Below are 20561 nucleotides of genomic sequence, written 5' to 3'. Positions count from 1 at the left end.
GTAACAGGTAAATGCAGGGGAATTAAAGGGGAACATGCAGGTCACCCAAAATTGCATAACAAGCTCATGTAAAACGCACATTTTTTGTGATTTGCATTGGGAACAAGTTCTTAATGATTGAAGGGGTGCCGAAAACTGACTTGGGCCCAGTGCACACCGAGCGGTTTTACCAGCAATCTGCCAACCGCATCCATCTGTGAAAATGCTTGGCTAATGTATTTCAATGGGATAATGCACACCAGCGGTTTGAGGTTTTCTGCTGCACGTATAGGAAAAACGCAAACCGCTTTGGAAAACGCTAGATCAGAGCGGTTTTCCAGGGGTTTTGTTCAGTAACAGCTTTTACTGTAACAATATTTGTAATCTGCTACACACAAACGCTCCCAAAAACACTAGGCATGTTTAGAAAACGTCTCTTAACATGCCTAGAATCCCTCTGAAATCTGCTCCAAAAACCGCTAGCGTTTTGAGGCTCTGCTAGCGGTTTTGGTGTGCACTGGGCCTCAGTGTATGTGAAATGGGCACTAAGAAGAAACCTACTGGGGCTTCCTACAGCCCCCTTTAGGCTTGACATAAATGATCTACAGCCCCCCAAAGTTTGACATAAATGTTCTAATGTGTTGTGCAGACTGAAGCCTTTATGAAGCTCAGGGCTTCGCTGAGTCCACACAGATCACCCACCCTCAGGGAGCCCACCTAATGAACGTGCAGTAGTCTAAACTCTCATACATCTATAGCTGGGTATGTGTCTAATGCAAGATGCAGATGACTGATGTCACTTTTGTGATTTGAAAGTAATTCACAATTTATTTTTCTTAGTCTTCCAACAGCTGTTATGGCCACTGTATTAAAAGTTGGAGCTCAGACACAGGACGGATGGGTTTACATCTTCCAAATGTACTCCACATCCTTGTATGAAGCAGAAAAGTTGAAGATGCTGGAGGCTCTTGCAAGTAGCAGTTCTGGCAATAACTTGCTTTGGTATGTATTAACTTTTCTGATCTGTGCTGGATGCTTTGTCATTTATTTGTGTACAGAGAAGACCTAGAGGGCCTAGAGGACCTAGAGGGCCAAACTTGCAAGTATGGGCCACGTAGAGCAATGTCCTTTATACCGGATGGAAGGTTTTGATACAAGCCGTGCTCCTAGTAACCATTTTGGTAATGTCAGATGAGTGATTGCTTGTTCTGTGGTGTAAAGTGTGGGGTTGTAGAGCAGTTTAGGCCCACCGTTTGTGCAGTAGTAGGAACACACAGGCTTGGCTTGGGTTTTGAGTAGCACAGGCCGTGATGTCAGTTCTGTATGTCGCCTCACTAGTCAACTGAACTTCATAGTTACTCCAAAAAAAACAATAAAATGGATCCTGTGCAACAGACAAGCATTCATGGGGATGGTTTATTGTTGCTTTATGGGATTGGCCCAACCTAAAAGAATTACACCTGCCAAATATTTTTCAAAACAAAATACAAATGCCTTGATTTGTGGGGCACACTTTCTCCGCCATTGGTCAGCAAGGCTTTTGCGTGCGATGGATTCCTGAATGGAGGACTGAGGATCAGAGATAGTCTGTGACATGCAAATTTAAACTTTATTCACGTTAATCGAAATTGTATGCAGCTTGAAATTGGACCAATCAGTCAGCATGATATTATTTTGACTTGTGCATGCTCAAGCTGCATACTATTAACATGAAGTTTGAATGAAAGCTGAAATGTTTTGTCTCGGCAGCAATGGCCTCAATTCACGGAGCTTTATCAAACACTTTATCAAACGTTTAATAATTTTCCTCATGGGTAAAATCTAATTTTGAATTCACTAAGGTGTTATAGATTTATTGATCATTTCATCAATAAAACTTTCGATAAATCTATCACCTTAGTGAATTCAAAATTAGATTTTACCCATGAGGAAAATTATCAAACGTTTGATAAAGTGTTTGATAAAGCTCCGTGAATTGAGGCCAATGCTTTTTTAAGAATGAGTTTATCTAGTTCTTTAGCTAAGTTGTAGCTGGCAATTTAGGCCCCGTTCAGTGGGGCGGGCAGTGTGGTGCGACTTTACAGGGGCTTCAACGCAGGACCTGTGCCTGAAAGGCTGCCCGCCTGTCTTTTGGATGTACCAATAAAGGCTGAATTTTATCTTCAAACTGTGCTGTGGCCTTTTCTTACCTATTCTCATCAATGCATAAAGTCGCACTGCAATAGCAAGTCTGTGCAATGTTCAGTGCATCTGGTACAATTCAGTCCAATAGACTACAGTATCCCAATGCAATGTGTTACTGCATAACTCGTGCATTAACAGTGGCAGTGGAGCATGTGTTTCATTGACTGTATGCGATACAATGGCCGCATATTGTGTAGTGACTTTTGCATTTTTGTTCCTGTTAATACAGGAAACACAGTGCAGTTTCCACTCTCAACAGGGCCTTAAAGGATGCTTAACCACTTAAAGAGGAACGCCAGTGAAAATAATGTAAAAGTGCTTCATTTTTACAATAATTATGTATAAATGTTTAAGTCAGTGTTTGCCCATTGTAAAATCTCTTAAATCCCTGATTTACATTGACATGCATCACATGGTGACATTTTTACTGCTGGCAGGTGATGTAGCTGCTGCATGCTTTTTTGACAGTTGGAAACCGCTGTAAAGGCTATTTCCCACAATGCAACAAGGTTCACAGACAGGAAACTGCCAGGATCTTGATCCTCAGTTTCTTGTGGGAGGGGTTTCACCACAATATCAGTCATACAGCGCCCCCTGATGGTCTGTTTGTGAAAAGGAATAGATTTCTCATGTAAAAGGGGGTATCCGCTACTGATTAGGATGAAGTTCAATTCTTGCTCACAGTTTCTCTTTAAGGACCATAGGCTTACACCCCCTAGTGACCAGGCTATTTTTTTTAACAGATTAGGCTTTAAATGAGTTATCAGGCAATATGAACAAAATAAGCGCTACCTACCCGTGGCTTCCTCCAGCCCCAAGCTCCCAGCATGTCCCTCGCCGGAGCTCTGCCGTCAGCCGTTCGCCGCAGCTCCGTCCCGGTCCCTGGCGATGACGTCAGGTCGGCCTGTACTGCGCGAGTGGCGCTGTCAATCACCTCCATGTGGAGCCCACCTGGCGGTGATTGAGGGCTCGCTGCAGGGCCGTACAACCCGGCACACAAGTAACTCCCCCCCTTCCCCCTTTTCTGCCCACCAACATAACTTTCGCCTATGACAACGGATCACTCCTGAGCCTCCCAGGACAACAGCAGTGTTACACAGCTGTCTCAAGTACAACGCTGCCATAGATCGCAGGGCTGTACCATGTAAATAGACTGCTGTTTCCCCATCTATCAGTCTCCTAGCAGCGATCACCGCTGGGAGGCTGATGATGCAAGCGGGGATGCACGCTCGATCCCCTGCAATCTAAGCCCCAGGACTTCACTCCAATTGGCGTTGTGCGGTCCTGGCGCTGCCGCTGTGTTCGTGCCAGTTGGCCTGGAGCGTTCAGCAAGAAGTTAAAGGAAACCGAAACTGAGAAAGATATGGATTTTTTTTCTTTTGAAATAATGCCAGTTGCCCAACTCTCCTGGTGATCCTTTCTCTAATAGTTTTATCCACAGCCCCTCAACAAGCATACAGATCAGGTGCTCTGACTGAAGTCAGACTGGATTAGCTGCATACTTGTTTCATGCGTGTGATTCAGTCACTACTGCAGCCAAAGAGATCAGCAGGAGTGAAAAGTGGTATTGTTTTAAAGGAAACCTTCGTATCCCTCTAAGGTTCTCTTTAAGGCTAAAAGTATAAGTGAGTCTTTATTTACCTGAGACTTTGTCTGCGACCGACACATGCGCACACCCAGGCTTGCACAGAAACTGCCGTCCAGGCCTGGTCCGTGGCCGCTGCAGAGGGGGCAGCAGGAGACTTTGAAACTGCGGCGAGTGACAAATTTCTAGTGGCTGGAGGAAGCCCTACGTAAAGACCAATTTGTGCTTTCAGCCTCCTGTATCCTTTAAGCAATGTGTTCCTATACGACAAATTCAAGTAACAGAAATTCAAGTAAGTCTTCAAGACTGACGCAGCCAAGAAGAACCAATACGCACGTAGCTGTTTATTGAATGGTGCGTTTCAGAGAATATATAATTCTTAGCAATGACCAGCGTGATTTTCTGCTAAATTCAACTGAATCTGTTTTAAAGCTAACATTTTCTGTAAAAGTGTTGCTCTCTGTCCTGCCAGTAAAAGTATCCAGCAGACCTTGTGACATTTTCTGTAGTATAAAAATTCCCCCTGGTAAATGCAATCAAATCCAGATGTGCTGCAGTTTGTGGGAAATTATTCATGTCATGTTTCATCACGTCGTCTTCACCTAAAAGGAAATCTTATTTAATGCAGCATTTTTATCATTCAGAAACCATGCTTGTGTTAATGGCAATGTGTAGGAATGGTTTTGCATTGGTGGATGACTGAATCTGTAATATCTGCCCCCCAACCTCCCCGAAATTCTTATTTATTTGCACTTATCTCCCTTAAACTAGAGTACATGTCACTAAGGCTTGGTATACACGTGCATTGTTTACATCAAATTTTCTCGATCAGAAATCCGATATGATCAGGCAACAAAATATACAGCCTACTAATTGCCAGAGACCAATCACAAGCTCTGAATCTATCTGTCGATTGGAAGCAGATTGGATGTGCTGAAAAAAAAATCGATTGAAATAGTGGCTGTTTAGTTTATATGTACTTTCACTTCATTTTCACCTGATATCCAATCGCATGTCACATGTGTACGCTATATCTTGTACATGCGATTGATTTTAGATCTGAATATTGATCTTTTCACCTGCTGAGTTAGGATCTCAAGTGAAAATTGCATGGTGTAACAGTGTAGTGTTTGACATGCCAAATTAACCTTTTGAGCCCTTTAATGTAAAACTTCTATATTACATTTAGGCATCATAATCTTGGTGACATTCACTTGCTTAAATTTCCCCACCTCCAAACCCAATCCCCTCCCCCCTAATTTATTTTTTGGTCTCAAGGGGTCATGTTACCTAAAGATCAGTAGAGTTGCTGTGTGCAGGGGGCACACCACAATTTTAGTTACATACGTTCCCTGTACATGGCAACTTTACCAGTTTTTAGTAAATATGGCCCAAAATTTCTTTAAGGTGGACCTGGCCGGGTCCCCCGCCGTGGCTCAGTTCAGTTTGCCAGTGCTCGATCGTGTTCCCGTCACTGTGGCCGTCCTGCGCATGCGCAGTACACATGTACGTGTACTGCGCAGACACACTGGTCGTCGAAAATTAAACTTAGCCACGGCGGGGGATCGGATGATTGTGAGAGCCGATGCGGGCACAAGATGTCTGCAGGGGGCTGAGGGAAGCCCCTGGTAACTTATTTTTGTTTTTACTGCTAAAATTCCCTTTAACCTAGACTAATGGCAACCATGCACATTTTATCTCCCATAGAAACCTGGAGGGAATTGACAGAATGCTGAGTACTGTGGACTGGTGTCTGAAAGGAGAGCCTCGTGAGCGTAGCGCAGATTGTCAGTGACATGCTAATTGTGCATGAATAAAAAATGTATGTAGCTGGGAATTCAGTTAGAAATGGCCAAAAGTGCATAGGATTCGCCTTATTCCAAGTTGAATACAGTTGACATTGAATTTGCATGCGATGCAGAATCATTTGCATCTCATTGACTATCTTTAGTAGTTACCAGTTATTTCGCTGAGATGGGAGCGGGTACGTTGGTGTCCATCTGACAGTGTAGTATCCAGGCCATTGTGATTGGTCACACATTTAGAAATTGTCAAATTCTGCCATAGTTCTCATGTTCACTTGTAAATGGTTTGCCCAGTACACTGGCTGACTTAAAAAGCAGTGTTCTCAGTTCACACGTGGGCTCTGGGCTGCCTTCTTTTCTCATCACTGGAAATGCACTTGGGCTTTGGTTTGTATTCAGTTCATATCAATGGAAACAGTTTTACAACCAGCTATTAGGGCTGTGGAGTGGGTACATAAATCCTTCAACTCTGACTACTCTGTTTATGGTACACTTGACTTCTACTGCTATCAACATGGAATAGACATTATTTTGTACCTGGGGAAAGCCACATACAAGACTATCTTCATTCCTGGCAAAGCTCAGGAAGTGTAAAAGCTATATGAAACTGGTTTCTGGTGGCCAATGGTGTAGTGCATCAGCTTCCTAGCAAGTTGGTCTGTGGCTTCCAATTGCAAAGCCTTTTACTGCCAACATGAATGAGAATGCTGGTAGTTTTAGATCTAAAATCTATGCCCTATGAGGGGATCTATTAGGCCTGGGACCCACTAGCAGCACTTTTCGAAGCCTTTTCCAAGCGCCTATGAGTTGAAAAGCTCTTGCTAATATAATGCTATGGGTGTGATCCCACTTGAGCACCGGATTTTATATAGAATCCCCCAGAGCATTGCATTAGCAAAAGCTTTTTAAATCACTAGCGCTTAGGAAAGCACTGCTAGTGGGTCCCAGGCTTTAAACATTCTTCACGTGCCTCTGAACTGTTTTTTTTGGGCTATGGACCACACTGGTGTGCTACTGTACATGCATAACCTAATGCAGTGGTTCTCACTTTTTCGGTTGGAGGCACCCATGGCGTTTTTGGAATCTTTTTGAGGCACCCCCATGGGGCAGTGATCTACCGCCAAAACTGAGGCTGAAGCCACACACACCAATTGGCATCACCAGTTACATTACATACAGCCCTACCACACACAATCATCCATCACAAACGCACTCTCCCTCACAGAAACAGATTTATCCTTTAGAATCACGTCACCCCCACACATAGATGCCACCATTTGAGGCCCATCCCCCACAATCCTAGAGCAAAATAATCACACACAATCACACGCATACATAGACGCATTAAATGCCCAACCCTCAGCAATCATTTCACTAAAATCCTCCCATACCATGTTCATAAAGTGCTTGGTGCGGTTAGGGTAAGCAGTATGTCTGCTCCAGACACTGCCTCCCCCCCCCCCAAATCACCAGCCCTGACTCCTATTAGCCCAGTCTCCAGCTCCTCACTACTGAATTCCTCCCCGATATAATCCACCATGCGGCTTCACTACCTGCTCTGAATGCGCGCATTGTATGCTGTTTAGCAACATGCACTACTGGATGGCTGAGCTCTACGCCTCCCTTCATGCTTTGTCCCCACTGCACTCCTTTATTAAAGTGACTCTAACAAAAATTACAACTTTTTTTCTACCATCCTACAAGTTCCTAAACCTATTCTAATCTGTTCTGGCTCACTGCAGCACTTTGTACCATCACGGTCTCTGTAATAAATCAATGTATCTTTCCCTTGTCAGACTTGTCGGCCTGTGTCTGGAAGGCTGCCAACTCTTCCGTGTCGGTCTGTTCCTCTATGCACACTCCAGTGTTTTATTTACATAAGCCAGCAGCGTCTCTGCTATCTTATCAGTGATAGAAGAGTGCTGGATAAAAATCCTCCTCTGTTAGGCTGTGAAAGTAGCTGGCTGACACATACTGAGGAATTACACAGGCACAGGCAGAGCTGTCTGCAGGAAGCCTGTAATGTTCAGTGCATGAGAGAAGAAGGGGACAGAAGGTAAACACACAAATGATCTTTTGAGATTCAAAAGGAAAGCTGTATACAGCCTGCTTGTGTATGGATGTATTTTCTATGTGTGGACATATTGTACATCAATCTACTTCCTGTTTTGGTGGCCATTTTGTTTGTTTATAAACAAACTTTTTAAAACTGTTTTTGACTACTTTTAATGCGGCGGGGAGCGGCGAAATTGTGACAGAGGGTAATAGGAGATGTCCCCTAACGCACTGGTATGTTACTTTTGTGCGATTTTAACAATACAGATTCTCTTTAATGGGCTCTTGGTCTTCAGGAAGATGGCTGCCATTAGTTCAGAAACCTGAAAAAGCCCATTATAAGTGACAGGAACAGATTGCGCGGGGCACCATGCCACCCAGTTTGAGAACCACGATTCTAATGGATTTACAACAGACCTGAAGAGAATGTGTAGGTAGAACGTTGTACAATGTAAACAGGACTATAGAGTACTAACACTAGACTCACAAAATAAACAAATTTGGCCACTGCACTCTCTCTCATCCCGGAGATCCAGCGCTCCATTTCTCCCTTCTGTCCGGGTGGTGCTCTACCCCTACCCCTGGTGAGTTTGGAGTCTGTGGTCATGTGGCAAATGGCGATCTCACACGAACGAACAAGAGCCTCCGAGCACTGGATGAATACAGGCAGCAAGTGTCTGGATCCATGGAAGGAGAGAGACAACAATTGCCGATAAGCATGTGCTGCTTCCCTATACATCCCGGCGGCAACCCCAAGCCAGGCTTGGTATTACTGCTCCCAGTGTTTTTCTTTTTTCCCCCTCCACCCAGTGAGCGGGAAAAAGTTGTTTTTCAGCAGTTATTGCTGCTCAGAGGTGGGTCACCAGATACAGAAGTCACAGGTTTTCATTATTTTTTCTAACAAATATGCAACTTTGGATCATTTTCAGACATATTAATGAACAAGCATTTTTAATTGGGTTTCATTAGGGCCCATCTTCACTTGTGCCGACATCTGTCTCTGCTGGCACTTGTTCTGATGTGAGTACACACCCCAATCTTCATGATGACCAACCGTTTGTTTTTTTTACACCCCACCAGCAAATTTTGAAGCGGCCTATTGGTTTCAATAGACTTCTATTTCCTGTGCGAAGAAACTCTGAATCGCCCCTAGTGGAAACGAGCCTTTGGGTGTAGGACTTGTTTGAGAACAGAAGTTTTATGCCCATTGTGAATCCTTTTTGAATTGTATGCTTCTTTGTAAGCTTTAAAGCTCCTCTGTATTAATGCCCAAACTGAAAGCAGTTTACAGGAAGAAGGCTGCTGATCTCTATGCCTCAGCTTTGCCTTAGTGGTGGGCAGCTAGTAATGAGTCATGTTCAGCTGCTGTGTAGAAATGCTGATTCTGTGGTGACCCTGATAAAAGATTAACTGCTTCAATTCTCCCTATAAGCTGCAGTGTTTATAAATCATGAAGTTAACAAAGGATTGTACTAATGCATAAGCATCTGATCTGCTGTAGACATCTAATATAATATTGATGGACTGTTGCATTATTTGATGTGCGGTTTATGCAGTTGATTATCATGGGGCAAATCGGAGCAGCTAGACAGTTGCAGCAGTGCATCACCAATCCAGCACCTGTTAGGTTGTTTATCTTTGCGTACTTGCGCATCCCAGGATGCACTGCTGGCTCCTCTGCAGTTTTTTCGTGTTAAAACAAGGATAATGGTTAAGGGTTCTGCCTCTGACACAGGAGACCTGGGTTCAAATCTCTCCACTTCCTGTTCAGTAAGCCAGCACCTATTCAGCAAGGAGTCCTCTGGCAAGACTCTAACACTGCTACTGCCTACTGAGCATGCTTTTAGTCCACAAGGAGAAAAACACTTGAAGGGCTAAGACACACTGTGATCTCAGAAAGCTCTGATCGCCAAAATGTGAGCCCTTAATGTGATTTGTCTTGTATTGACACACACCATAACATTATCTTGTTAAACTGGCATCTACCAGAGTGGGATATGTTGGCCAGCAAGTAACTGTTCTTGGAGGTTATCTAGAAAAAATGCTGAACAGTCTAGCCACCACAGTGTGGCACTTGTTGCTCTCCAAAATGCCTGGAGATTTTGGGGTTCTCAAAAGTGCTTCCAAGAACTGGTGGGTCGTGTGTCAGGGCTAGTCTTGTCTGATCCCACTGACGAACTGTTATTGCAAATTGCAGAGTAAGTTTAATGCGGACCATGTGAGAACACTGCATTGCGGCTTGCTGTATATGAAACTGACCGATGTAAATGCAGATCAGTCACTACCTGGGCTGACCCTTGATTGGTAGGAGCTGTTGGTGGAAAAGGACATCCACAGATCAGCCAAACATTAAAACAATCTGCCTAGTGTTTGTATTTAGCTGGCAGAACTTTCTGAACACCCTTGCCCTCACACCTGAAGATTTGCTGGTTGGCAGCCACTTCTGTATTTGCAGTTGACCTGTGAGGAAGCAAGAAACCTTTTACAAAGACAGGTGCAGAATACATAAAAAGTTTACTAAAAATCATTGTACTTGTGCGCATAGTTCAGCTAAAAACGACTAAAATTCTAGTACTGCAACTTTCAGCTTTTTTTCCTTTTTCCTATGCACATCAGGCTGATGGAAGAGGGTCTACGTGGAGACCATGTCAGATCACAGGATTTTGCCACAGTTATCAGATTTGTCAGCAAGAATGTTGTAGGATCTATATTGGCTTGGAACTTTGTCAAGCAAAAGTGGGACGAAATCACTCAAAAGTAAGTATTGGTGTTGAGGATCTGTTATAGTCTACACTGCAGTGTTGTATAAAACTGCTTGAAAATTCTGATTATAGATAACCGTGTGGCTGGTTTCATTCACTAAGCCCCAGTAAAATGGCCACATGCGCATAGCCTATCAGGGTCTAGTGTCAAACTCGTCTGTCATTGGTCAAACTGATTTGAAGCGAAGCAATGTAATGTTTACCTTTTCCATCACTTCATCTGGCCTCCTCTGTTCGTTCTGACAGCCACACGCTCTATGCTGCTATCTTTGTCTCCCAGTGCATGTCACATGATCCAGAGCTGGTTATGCGGTATAGAGCGTGTAGCTGCCTGAACGGGAACCCTGATGCAGCGCTGGAGCAGGTGAAAATGAAACTGCTCCACTGTGCTACACTACAATGTGGGGGAGGGTGCCGGGAAGGAAATGTGTTGTTTTTTTTTAAATCAGTAATGCAGGGAAGGTGGGAGGAGTTTGGGCCCCCTCCAATGTTTAACGGGGGGGGGGGGGTGTAGGTTGTTACTGTACTCCTGCTCAAACTGAAAATGTTTCTACCAGAAACGGTCATTTGTGTGCTCCTTTAGATAGATAGGCAGTGTGCTGCTGTTCTTACCGCTTACAATCTCAAAAAATTGTGAGGTGGGTCACATATAGCCCATGGGCCTTTGTTATTCACTAGATCACAGGTGTCACTCTTCTGTAGAGAGCGAGAGAATTGCATTGTGCTACAGGGAAGCAGGTTTTATAGTATCTCTACTGGAGGCCAAATCTTGTTTGACCCACCTATAGTTAGCAGGAAACCAGCTTGATGGCTGTATCTTGCTCTTAAAGTGACACTGAAGCGAAAATGTATATGATGAATTGGTTGTGTAGTATGGATAATTAATAGAACATTCGTAGCGAAGAAAATAGTCTCATAAATAAAAAAGCTATATACCTGAAAATAATATAACATTGCATCATTTCCTAATAACTGCAGTTTACATACTGCACTCAGCATTTTTGTTAAAACAGAACAGGCTAATGACCTTTTGAACTTCCCTCTGCAGTAAAACTTTAAACAAACCAGAAACAGTGAGATATAAGTGCTTCAGAAGACAGGGCTGTCTGTGACCAAAGTTTGGTCGCAGAGCTCAGAGAAGCTCTTTTGCATAGATAACAGAAGTTATTTTAACTCTTCCTGTGCTGGAAACCATATTAGACTCATACCTGTGCTACTGATCTATTTCTTAGCTGTACATACAAATCATGATATAAGTTTTTCACTTCAGACTCCCTTTAATAGTTGTCACTAGAGAAGGGTTGGCAAATGATGGTGATAAAAAGGGGGGGGGGGGGGGTGGACTGTCACCCTAAACGAAAGAGACAAAGGGAGCCCAAATGGCGCAGTATGCGTTACTCAATAGGTGAAATAAGAAATAGTATACTGAGGGTACTTGCATAGGGAGGTTGCAATGAGGCAGCCAACCACTGCAGACAGGTGGAGATCAATAAACTTGACTCCACTCGGGGGGGGTGCGCCTGTGGAAGTGTCCTGTTTGTGCAAATGATGGTGACTGATGACTATCTTGTAAATGACAGGAAGCATAGTCTTGCTAGTCTGAGAGATGCAGGCCATATTGAAAAGTCAAGGTAAGCCACCTTCAGGTAACAAATGTGAAGGATTGCTTAACCTACAAGGTGGGCCATTTCTATGGATACACTTTAACCTCCCTGGCGGTTTGTTAAAATCCGCCAGGGGGCAGCAAATACCTTTTTTTTTTAATTATTTTTTTTTTCATGTAGCGAGACAATGTCTCGCTACATGATAGCCGCTGCTGAGCGGCGTCCCCCCAGCCCCTCCGATCACCTTCGGCGAACGGAGATCAAGAGATCCCGTTCAAAGAACGGAATCTCTTAGAGTGCTTCCCCCGTCGCCATGGCGACGGGGGGGGGGGATGACGTCACCGATGTCGTGACGTCAAAGGGGAATCCGATCCACCCCACAGCGCTGCCTGGCACTGATTGGCCAGGCAGCGCACAGGGTCTGGGGGGGGGGGGGGGTGGCGACGGGTATAGCGGCGGATCGGCGGGTTGCGTCAGCGATCGGAGGTTACACGCAGCTAGCAAAATGCTAGCTGCGTGTAACAAAACAGAAATTATGCAAATCGGCCTAGCGGGGCCTGAGCGGTGCCTCCCGGCGGCATAGCCCGAGCTCAGCTCGGGATTACCGCCAAGGAGGTTAATAAAATGGGAATGGTTGGTGATATTAACTTCCTGTTTGGCACATTAGTATATGTGAGGGGGAAAACTTTTCAAGGTGGGTGGTGACCATGGCGGACATTTTGAAGTGGCATTTTGAATCCAATTTTTGTTTTTTCAATAGGAAGAGGGTCATGGGACACATCAAACTTATTGGGAATTTCACAAGAAATTCAATGTTGTGCTTAGTTTTAACGTAACTTTATTCTTTCATGCGTTATGTACAACTTTCTGACCACTTATAAAATGTGTTCAATGTGCTGCCCATTGTGTTGGATTGTCAATGCAACCCTCTTCTCCCACTCTTCACACACTGATAGCAACACCGCAGGAGAAATGCTAGTACAGGCTTCCAGTATCCGTAGCTTCAGGTGCTACACATCTCGTATCTCGTCAGAAACTTGTAAATAACTCATGAAAGAATAAAGTTACGTTAAAACCAAGCACACCATTGTTTTTCTTGTGAAATTGCCAATATTTGATGTGTCACATGACCCTCTTCCTATTGCAAAAACAAGTTGGATTCAAAATGGCCGACTTCAAAATGGCCACCATCCATCTTGAAAAGCCCCCCCTCACATATACTAATGTGCCACAAGCAGAAAGTTAATATCACCAACCATTCCCATGTTATCAAGGTGTATCCGTATAAATGGCCCACCCTGTACAATGGTGAATATAATGAAAATGGCTAAAGCAGGGCTGGAGATTCAGGTCTACCTCCACAAATGGAAAAAAAACAAATTCTGCCCATGCAGTAAGGACTCAATTAGTACAAAGCACAGGAGGGTTTTTTTTCTTGCCTGGTTTTGATTAATAAATCCCAGCGCTAGTCTAGGGGGAACCCAGCAGGACATTTTTAGGGAACAGTTCTCCAATCACAGCACCCGCTTACAGCACAAAGTGTTGTGATTAGCTGAATACTGTTGGTGTAGTTTACTACAACCTATTGGAAACCTAGCAGTTTGAGAGGGTGCGGTTCAACCAATCACATTAGCAGAACTTTCCTATGAGGTTTCCTGCATTGTTTCTAAAGACTAGCGCCTAAATCCCTCCTCCCTGCATGTGACGGCACTGAGTTTTCCCTCAGAAGCTGAACTTAGTTTTTATGCTATAGATACAAGTACAATTGTTTACATATTATCAATTTTGCTAATTATTACCGATATATTGATTTTTAATTTTTTTTTTGTAGATTCCCACCTGGATCATACCCTATACAGAGCATTGTTAAAAGAACCACTTCTCAGTTCTCCACAGAGGTGTATTTAAATGAGGTTGGTTATTGCTTTCATTATGTGCATTATGTAATCGAAGCCTACGTAAGCTTTCTTTTGCTTCTCAAACAATAGACACACAATGCATAAGTCAATACAAGATCTAATTTAAAACATAAGGGCCCTTATTTGATTCGGGTTTTCTTCTAGGTGATATTTGCCCACATCAATAAAATGCCTTTTAAGCCACGTACAAGTAAGAAGATGCAAATGTTTTTTTGTAAAAGTGCTGAAAAGTTTTTAAACAGAAGATGAACAATTCTTATAAAATTTAGGGGGAAACGTGAATTGAATAAGGGCCAGGATGCCTTTAATTAAATCGATATACGATAAATTGTGTTTAGGTATTGGGGGCCCAACTATACCCACAAAGATCATGGCAGCTCTAGTGAGCAGAAAGGCTCTACTAGCATGGTTCCTGAATGTGCAGTGTGGATAGTATGCAATTAATAGATGCTCATGCTGCCGTACCTAGTTTATGTGGGAAGTCGGTTCATATCCTGCAAAGAAAATGCCCTGCCTATATACTCTGTATTTTCAGTTGCCCTGTGTGACCTAATCAATCACAGGACTATAGTAAAACTACCAGTACTCTCATCACTATATGAGACAATCTGCCAAATACACATCCTGTATGGCAGTGCTCCTGATTCCAAGCCTTCAGAGGGTTACAACACACCAACTTTGTATTCATTGGGGTAGGGAGTGTCCACAGCAAGGACACTCATGTGATTGTTATGGACACCAGGTTGCATCAGGTCAATTCAGCACTACGATTGGCAGGCATCTCAGACGCCTGTTAACTTTCGGTGATCAGGGCCCAGCTGGTCATTTTTGGGTTAGTGATGCGAGTCGAAGCATATAGAGTTTGATGGTTATAGCAAATTGGCTGCAACGGTCGGTGGTTAGGTGCCTGAGGTTAGGCATTAGGTGGTGGGGTTAGGCACCTATAGAGGGTGTTGGGCATTAAGGGGTAGGGTGTTTAAGGTTAGCCACTTGGAGCAGAGGGGGCCCCAGTAAAATGGCCACATGTGCATAGCCTATCAGGGTCTAGTGTCAAACTCGTCTGTCATTGGTCAAACTGATTTGAAGCGAAGCAATGTAATGTTTACCTTTTCCATCACTTCATCTGGCCTCCTCTGTTCGTTCTGACAGCCACACGCTCTATGCTGCTATCTTTGTCTCCCAGTGCATGTCACATGATCCAGAGCTGGTTATGCGGTATAGAGCGAGATAAAATGAGATGTAATTTTGTACCGCCACACAATTCCTACATGTGAGAACATGTACTCTGTCACATGGCCGGGCCAACTTTGGCGTAATATCTTTGTAGAAAATTAAACATTGTGTATTCATCTTTCTACTCCAGGTTATCACTTTCTTCAACTCCACTAAGGGCAAGAGCAAGGACATGTGGTGTGTGAAGGAGAGCATCGAAACCATCAAGCTGAACATCCAGTGGGTGGACAGGAACCTGGACCTCATCAGAAAGTGGCTGCAGCCGAAAGAAGGCTCCATAGCCTCAGGAAGCCCATGAAGTGATCAGCTGGCGAAACTAGTTTCAAATGAAATCTTTTTAACCTATTGCTTAAGCACAGACCGGCATTCTGCAATTTTTGTATGGACTACTGGAGGCTTATTGATAGCTCAGGGCAAAAAAACACAAATCCTGTAAACAGACTGCTTTGAAGAAGACTGTATTTATTATGGAGCTGTGACTGCCACGCAGCGGCTACTCAGGGCAGTGCTGTGCTGTGTGGCAATAATAGTAAAGCAATCTCTGAAACCACTGTGTTTAAACTGTCAAGTCACCTTAAAGATTGTGAGCAGTTTATAGCTGCAGGAGTGTGGATTGATGCACCATGTAAATGGCGAATACAGCCATAGTCATTATGGAGAATGGGACTTCTTTCCTACATTTACCAGTTGTCACGTTTTAACACTGGACATCTTTTTGTAAGAAAAATTGTAAGCGCCTAGATGCCTTTGTTACCCCCTCAGGTCTTGCATTTTTGTCTGTAATCCTTATAAAACTTGTACATTGACTGTGATTCTTTGGCACTGTTAATCATATTAGAAGAGCATGTTTGCAGGCCACTTTCCAGTGTCCCTTTCACTATAGATGGGACACACTGTTGCACTTTTTAACCTGCCTGCTGACTCCTCCACATGAAACTTTTACATCCATGGGACACTTCTTCAGTTAGGTAACTTTGTTTTTATTGCATTTTGTTTGATGCAGATGGTCAGTGAGATGCTAAAAGTTCTGAGTTGATGCAAATATGATTTTATGCATCTTGGAACTGGACTTAGCCAAGCAGCAGCTGCATTTACTTGGTCCATTTTCCAATCTGCAAAAATATGTATAAAAGTAGCAAATTTAGCACAATTTTAGAATTCGCATGTCTCTAACTAGCCCTATGCCATCCATACTCTGGTTTTCAAATATCAATGCAGATCTCTTAAATTCTTGTGTCACCTCTATGCTGATTGGCTGGTAAATGCAAACACTGATGCCTATGCAGTGTTAGGGAACATTGAGGCCACCTGCCAATCATGGAATTCTGTACCATCTGCTTACTCTTTGCAGTGCAGTGACTTGCTGGACCAAGCTGACTCCACAGACATTTCCAGCTAGGTGGCATAAAGTAGCCAGGTGGGGTGTGACTGAGTTTTGCAGGGACTGTTATCTTCTTCTGGATGAGTAGGTGAGCCAATGACAGCTGGGTGCCCACCAAAATGATCTGGGTGGAGCACCTGGCTAAAAGCGCTTGGGGAGAACACTGAGGCTAGAAATATATATACGAGGTAACCGGCTGGCCTGTTTGGACAATTGGCGTATACGGTTTGCCTGGAGTTCTTTAGTGGGAAAAATTACTCCTCGGTTATTATTCAAAGTGCGCTTTTCTTTGTGTCAGAATCATTAGGTTTTTGTCATTTCTCTTTTGAAGAGATCCTAAGATTCATTAGAATTGTCATTGCTTTAACAATCTTTGTAGAACCTTTTCACTGATGTTGAAAAGTTTGTCTTAAAGATATTGCTGCATTACTTTTATGCATTTGAGTACAGTTCTTGCACAGAAATCTGTATGGATGAGATGGCTTTTATGATCATGTAAGGAATGGTGTGTTTTTGCCCACCATAACAGGAGCAGGTGTGAGAATACCCCCTTTGGGTCCTGCACAAGGGTCTGCTTCCTGCCAGTTATTTTCTAAAATGCTTTCAGGTTTTGTTTAGATACCATGTTAATAAATTATTCAAAAGTCTGTCTTGCTACTGTTTGCAGCTGCATAACCTCAAATATTCACATTAGTTGCCCTACTTGCAAATGACTTGAGTTGCAACATTTCAGAGATACAAAATTGTCTTCATGTACAAAATACTGGTAGTCCTAGGTTAACAAATGAGTTGGGGACTGTAGGTTTGTTCTAAACCTGAATCTGTTAAAGTAAACCAGAGATCAAAACTTCTAAAGAATTGATACTTACCCTGGACTTCCCGCCCCATAAGCATGTGCGAGTCCCTTGCTGTCCTCCCGCAGTCTGCCGATCAACCCCGGCAACTGGTTCAGTTGCGTCAATCCGGGGCTACTGCGCAGAAGCCCCAGACTGGACTCGACTGAGCCTGTTACCAGGGCTGTTCGCGGCTGAACGGCAGACCATGAGAAGATGGCGAATGACTCGCATGTGCTTATGGGGCTGGAGGAAGCCATGGGTAAGTATCGAGAGCTCACTTTAAGTCTCTGTCCCTCCTCTTTGCCCTCCGGGGCCTCCAGTGTGTGCCACCTCTGCCCCCTTGTAAAATGTAATTTTACCGGCTTAAAAATAAATTACATGTTTTTAAAATCTTTTTTCAAACAAGGTCTTTCTGAAAAAAAAAATTAACTTGTTCTCACAGAATCTAATTTCACTATTTCAGGCTATCCCTTGGGGCTCTTCTGTATGGGCTTTACACATCAAAAGCAGTGGGTTCCCACACAGTAGCTAAAAATATGCTGTCTTAACTAGGGATGATCAATGATATGCAAATATTTCTGAATTTCTGCAAATTTTTCTGCAAATATATGCAGCTTGAATATGGACCAGTCAGGTCCCACCCAGGTTTAAATTGATTGGTCCATTTTCAAGCTTCATATATTTGCATAACCTACACAATACTTGCATCTCTATCATCCCTGGTGTTAACAAACTAACTTGTGCGTTTACAGTGGCAGTGAGGCATACTTTAATTATTTCTCACTGTATGGTCGCAATGTGTGGTGCATCATTTTGGCTTTGTTGCGACTTGACCGCAACACAACTAAGGGCTTGTTCACACTACAAGAGCTTTTTAAAGAGACACTGAAGTGAAAAAAGATATAATGAATTGGTTGTGTAGTATGGAGAATTACTAGGACATTAGTAGCAAAGAAAATATTCTCAATTTTTTATTTTCAGTTATATCAGTTTCTTTTATAACATTGCATCATTCTCTAATATTTGCAGTTTACACACTACTCAGCATTCTAAATGGTATTACAGAGCAGTCTAGTGAACTTTTGAACTGTTCTCTGCAAAAAAAAAATACTGTGCCAGACACTTGAGATAACAAACTCCGGAAGACAGAGCTCTCTGCGACTTTGAAAGTTGTGGAGCTCAATAGCTCTTTTGAATAGATAACTGGGGTTTCTTAACCTCCCTGGCGGTTAATTTTTTTTGCCAAATGGGCAAAAATCCTTTTATTTTATAATTTTTTTTTTTGTTTCATGTGAAGCTACCAGAGTGGGTAGCTACATGAAACACCACTAGAGGGCGCATGTGTCCCTCTAGTGCGATCGTCACCGGCATCAATAGCAAACAGGGGAACGCGTATATAACGCGCTCCCCTGTTTGGCTTCTCCTGTCGCCATGGCGATGATCAGAATGACGTCAGCTGACGTCCTGATGTCGGACGCCTCCGATCCAGCCCATAGCGCTGCCCGGAACTCATTGGTCCGGGCAGGGCTCTGGCGGGGGGGGGGGCTCTTCTGCCGCTGCGTGCGGGCGATCGCCGCAGAGCGGCGGCGATGAAGCTGTGCGCGCGGTTAGCAAAGTGCTAGCTGCGCGCACAGCACTTTAAATGGCGCAAATCACCCCACCAGGGGCTGAGATATCTTCCTGCATGGCATAGCCCGAGCTCAGCTCGGGCTTACCGCCAGGAAGGTTAACTTATGTCTCTGCTCCTAATGTTTTATTTCTTAGCTGTACTACACATACAAATCAGATCATATTTTTTTTCACTTCAGTGTCTTTTAGTACTAATGATTTGTAAAGCTCTTGCTAATGCAATCCTATTGGGGATTTTTCAAAATCACATCGCTTCAGTGAGAATACTCACATAGGATAACATTAGAAAGAGCTTTTAAAATCACAAAGCGTTTAGAAAAGCTCTTGTAGTGTGAACAAGCCCTAAGGACCTTTAGTTTGGAAGTGGACTTCCTTAGGGCTCTTTTTCATGAGCAGTTGATAGACCGTGAAAAGACTGTCAAACTCTGCTGTCAGCAACTGCTTGCTGCTGCTTGGTAACTGCTTGCTGAGCAGCCACCTGTGTAAAAAAACAAACAAAAAAAAAAAAAACTTGCCTGTGATGGATTCTATAAAGGCAAACTAGATTGTTATAGGCAGGGCATCAACCTTTTGTTACATGTCTGGCCTGCACAATCAGTACAAACTATGAATCAGGCTGAGCATGTAATAAGCCAGCTTTCTACTGGCTCTAAGCATTTAGGATCATTAAAGGGAATTTGAAGTGGGAAAGATGAGGAGGCTGCCATATTTCCTTTTAAACCATGCCCATGTTGATATATGTTGGCTGCAATAGTGTCTTAATCACATCAGAAACAAGCATGCAGCTATTTTCAGATCTGCTGCATGCCTGTTTAGGGTCTATGGTAGTTTCAGAGTAAAGCACAATCCTCCGTGTCCCCTGCTGCTTGCATCCTTGCTGGCACCCTCTCACTGTCTGACCTGATGGCGCACATGCACTGGTATGAGAATGCCTGCAAGGTTGCAAGCAGGTGTGGGGTATAAAGGTGGCCACTAACCATACAATATTTTTCATCCAATTTTACCAAATGTATGTAGTATAAGGGTAAACTGAATATATTGAATGGATAATTTAGACAGTTGACATATTATAGAAATTGTAAGATTGGATGAAAGATTGTATTGGTAGTGGCCAGCTTAAAGAGAACCCGAGGTGTGTTTAAAGAATGTTATCTGCATACAGAGGCTGGATCTGCCTATACAGCCCAGCCACTGTTGCTATCCCAAACCCCACTAAGGTCCCCCTGCACTTTGCAATCCCTCATAAATCACAGCCATGCTGTGAGGCTGTGTTTACATCTGTAGTGTGTCTCAGCTGCTCCCCCGCCTCCTGCATAGCTCTGGTCCCTGCCCCGTCCCTTCCCTCCAATCAGCAGGGAGGGAAGGGATGCAGGTGGGGAGAGCAGCAGACTGACACTATAGAGATAAACACAGCCAGCTCTGACAAGCTGTTTGTCAGCAGCGTGGATGTGATTTATGAGGGATTGCAGAGTGCAGGGGGACCTTAGGGGGGTTTAGGATAGCAACAGAGGCTGGGCTGTATAGGCAGATCCAGCCTCTGTATGCAGATAATATTCTTCAAACCCACCTCGGGTTTTCTTTAAGACAGA

At 43.6% G+C, this 20561-nt stretch overlaps 1 protein-coding gene across 2 annotated transcripts in view; it reads left to right on the top strand.

Moving 5' to 3' along the window:
* LNPEP (leucyl and cystinyl aminopeptidase) overlaps positions 1 to 17733 on the top strand; it is a 117170-nt gene extending 99437 nt beyond the window's left edge. For both annotated transcript variants that reach the window (XM_068247491.1, XM_068247492.1), the window contains exons 15-18: positions 820 to 981; positions 10225 to 10365; positions 13806 to 13887; positions 15257 to 17733. In XM_068247491.1, coding sequence (XP_068103592.1) covers positions 820 to 981; positions 10225 to 10365; positions 13806 to 13887; positions 15257 to 15424 — 553 coding nt within the window. In that variant the 3' untranslated portion in view covers positions 15425 to 17733. The remainder of the gene's footprint in view (positions 1 to 819; positions 982 to 10224; positions 10366 to 13805; positions 13888 to 15256) is intronic.
* Positions 17734 to 20561: the final 2828 nt, after the last annotated feature.

Source organism: Hyperolius riggenbachi, chromosome 1 (assembly GCF_040937935.1).
Source record: "Hyperolius riggenbachi isolate aHypRig1 chromosome 1, aHypRig1.pri, whole genome shotgun sequence".
NCBI lineage: Eukaryota > Metazoa > Chordata > Amphibia > Anura > Hyperoliidae > Hyperolius > Hyperolius riggenbachi.
This window is presented reverse-complemented; position numbering and strand designations above follow the sequence as displayed.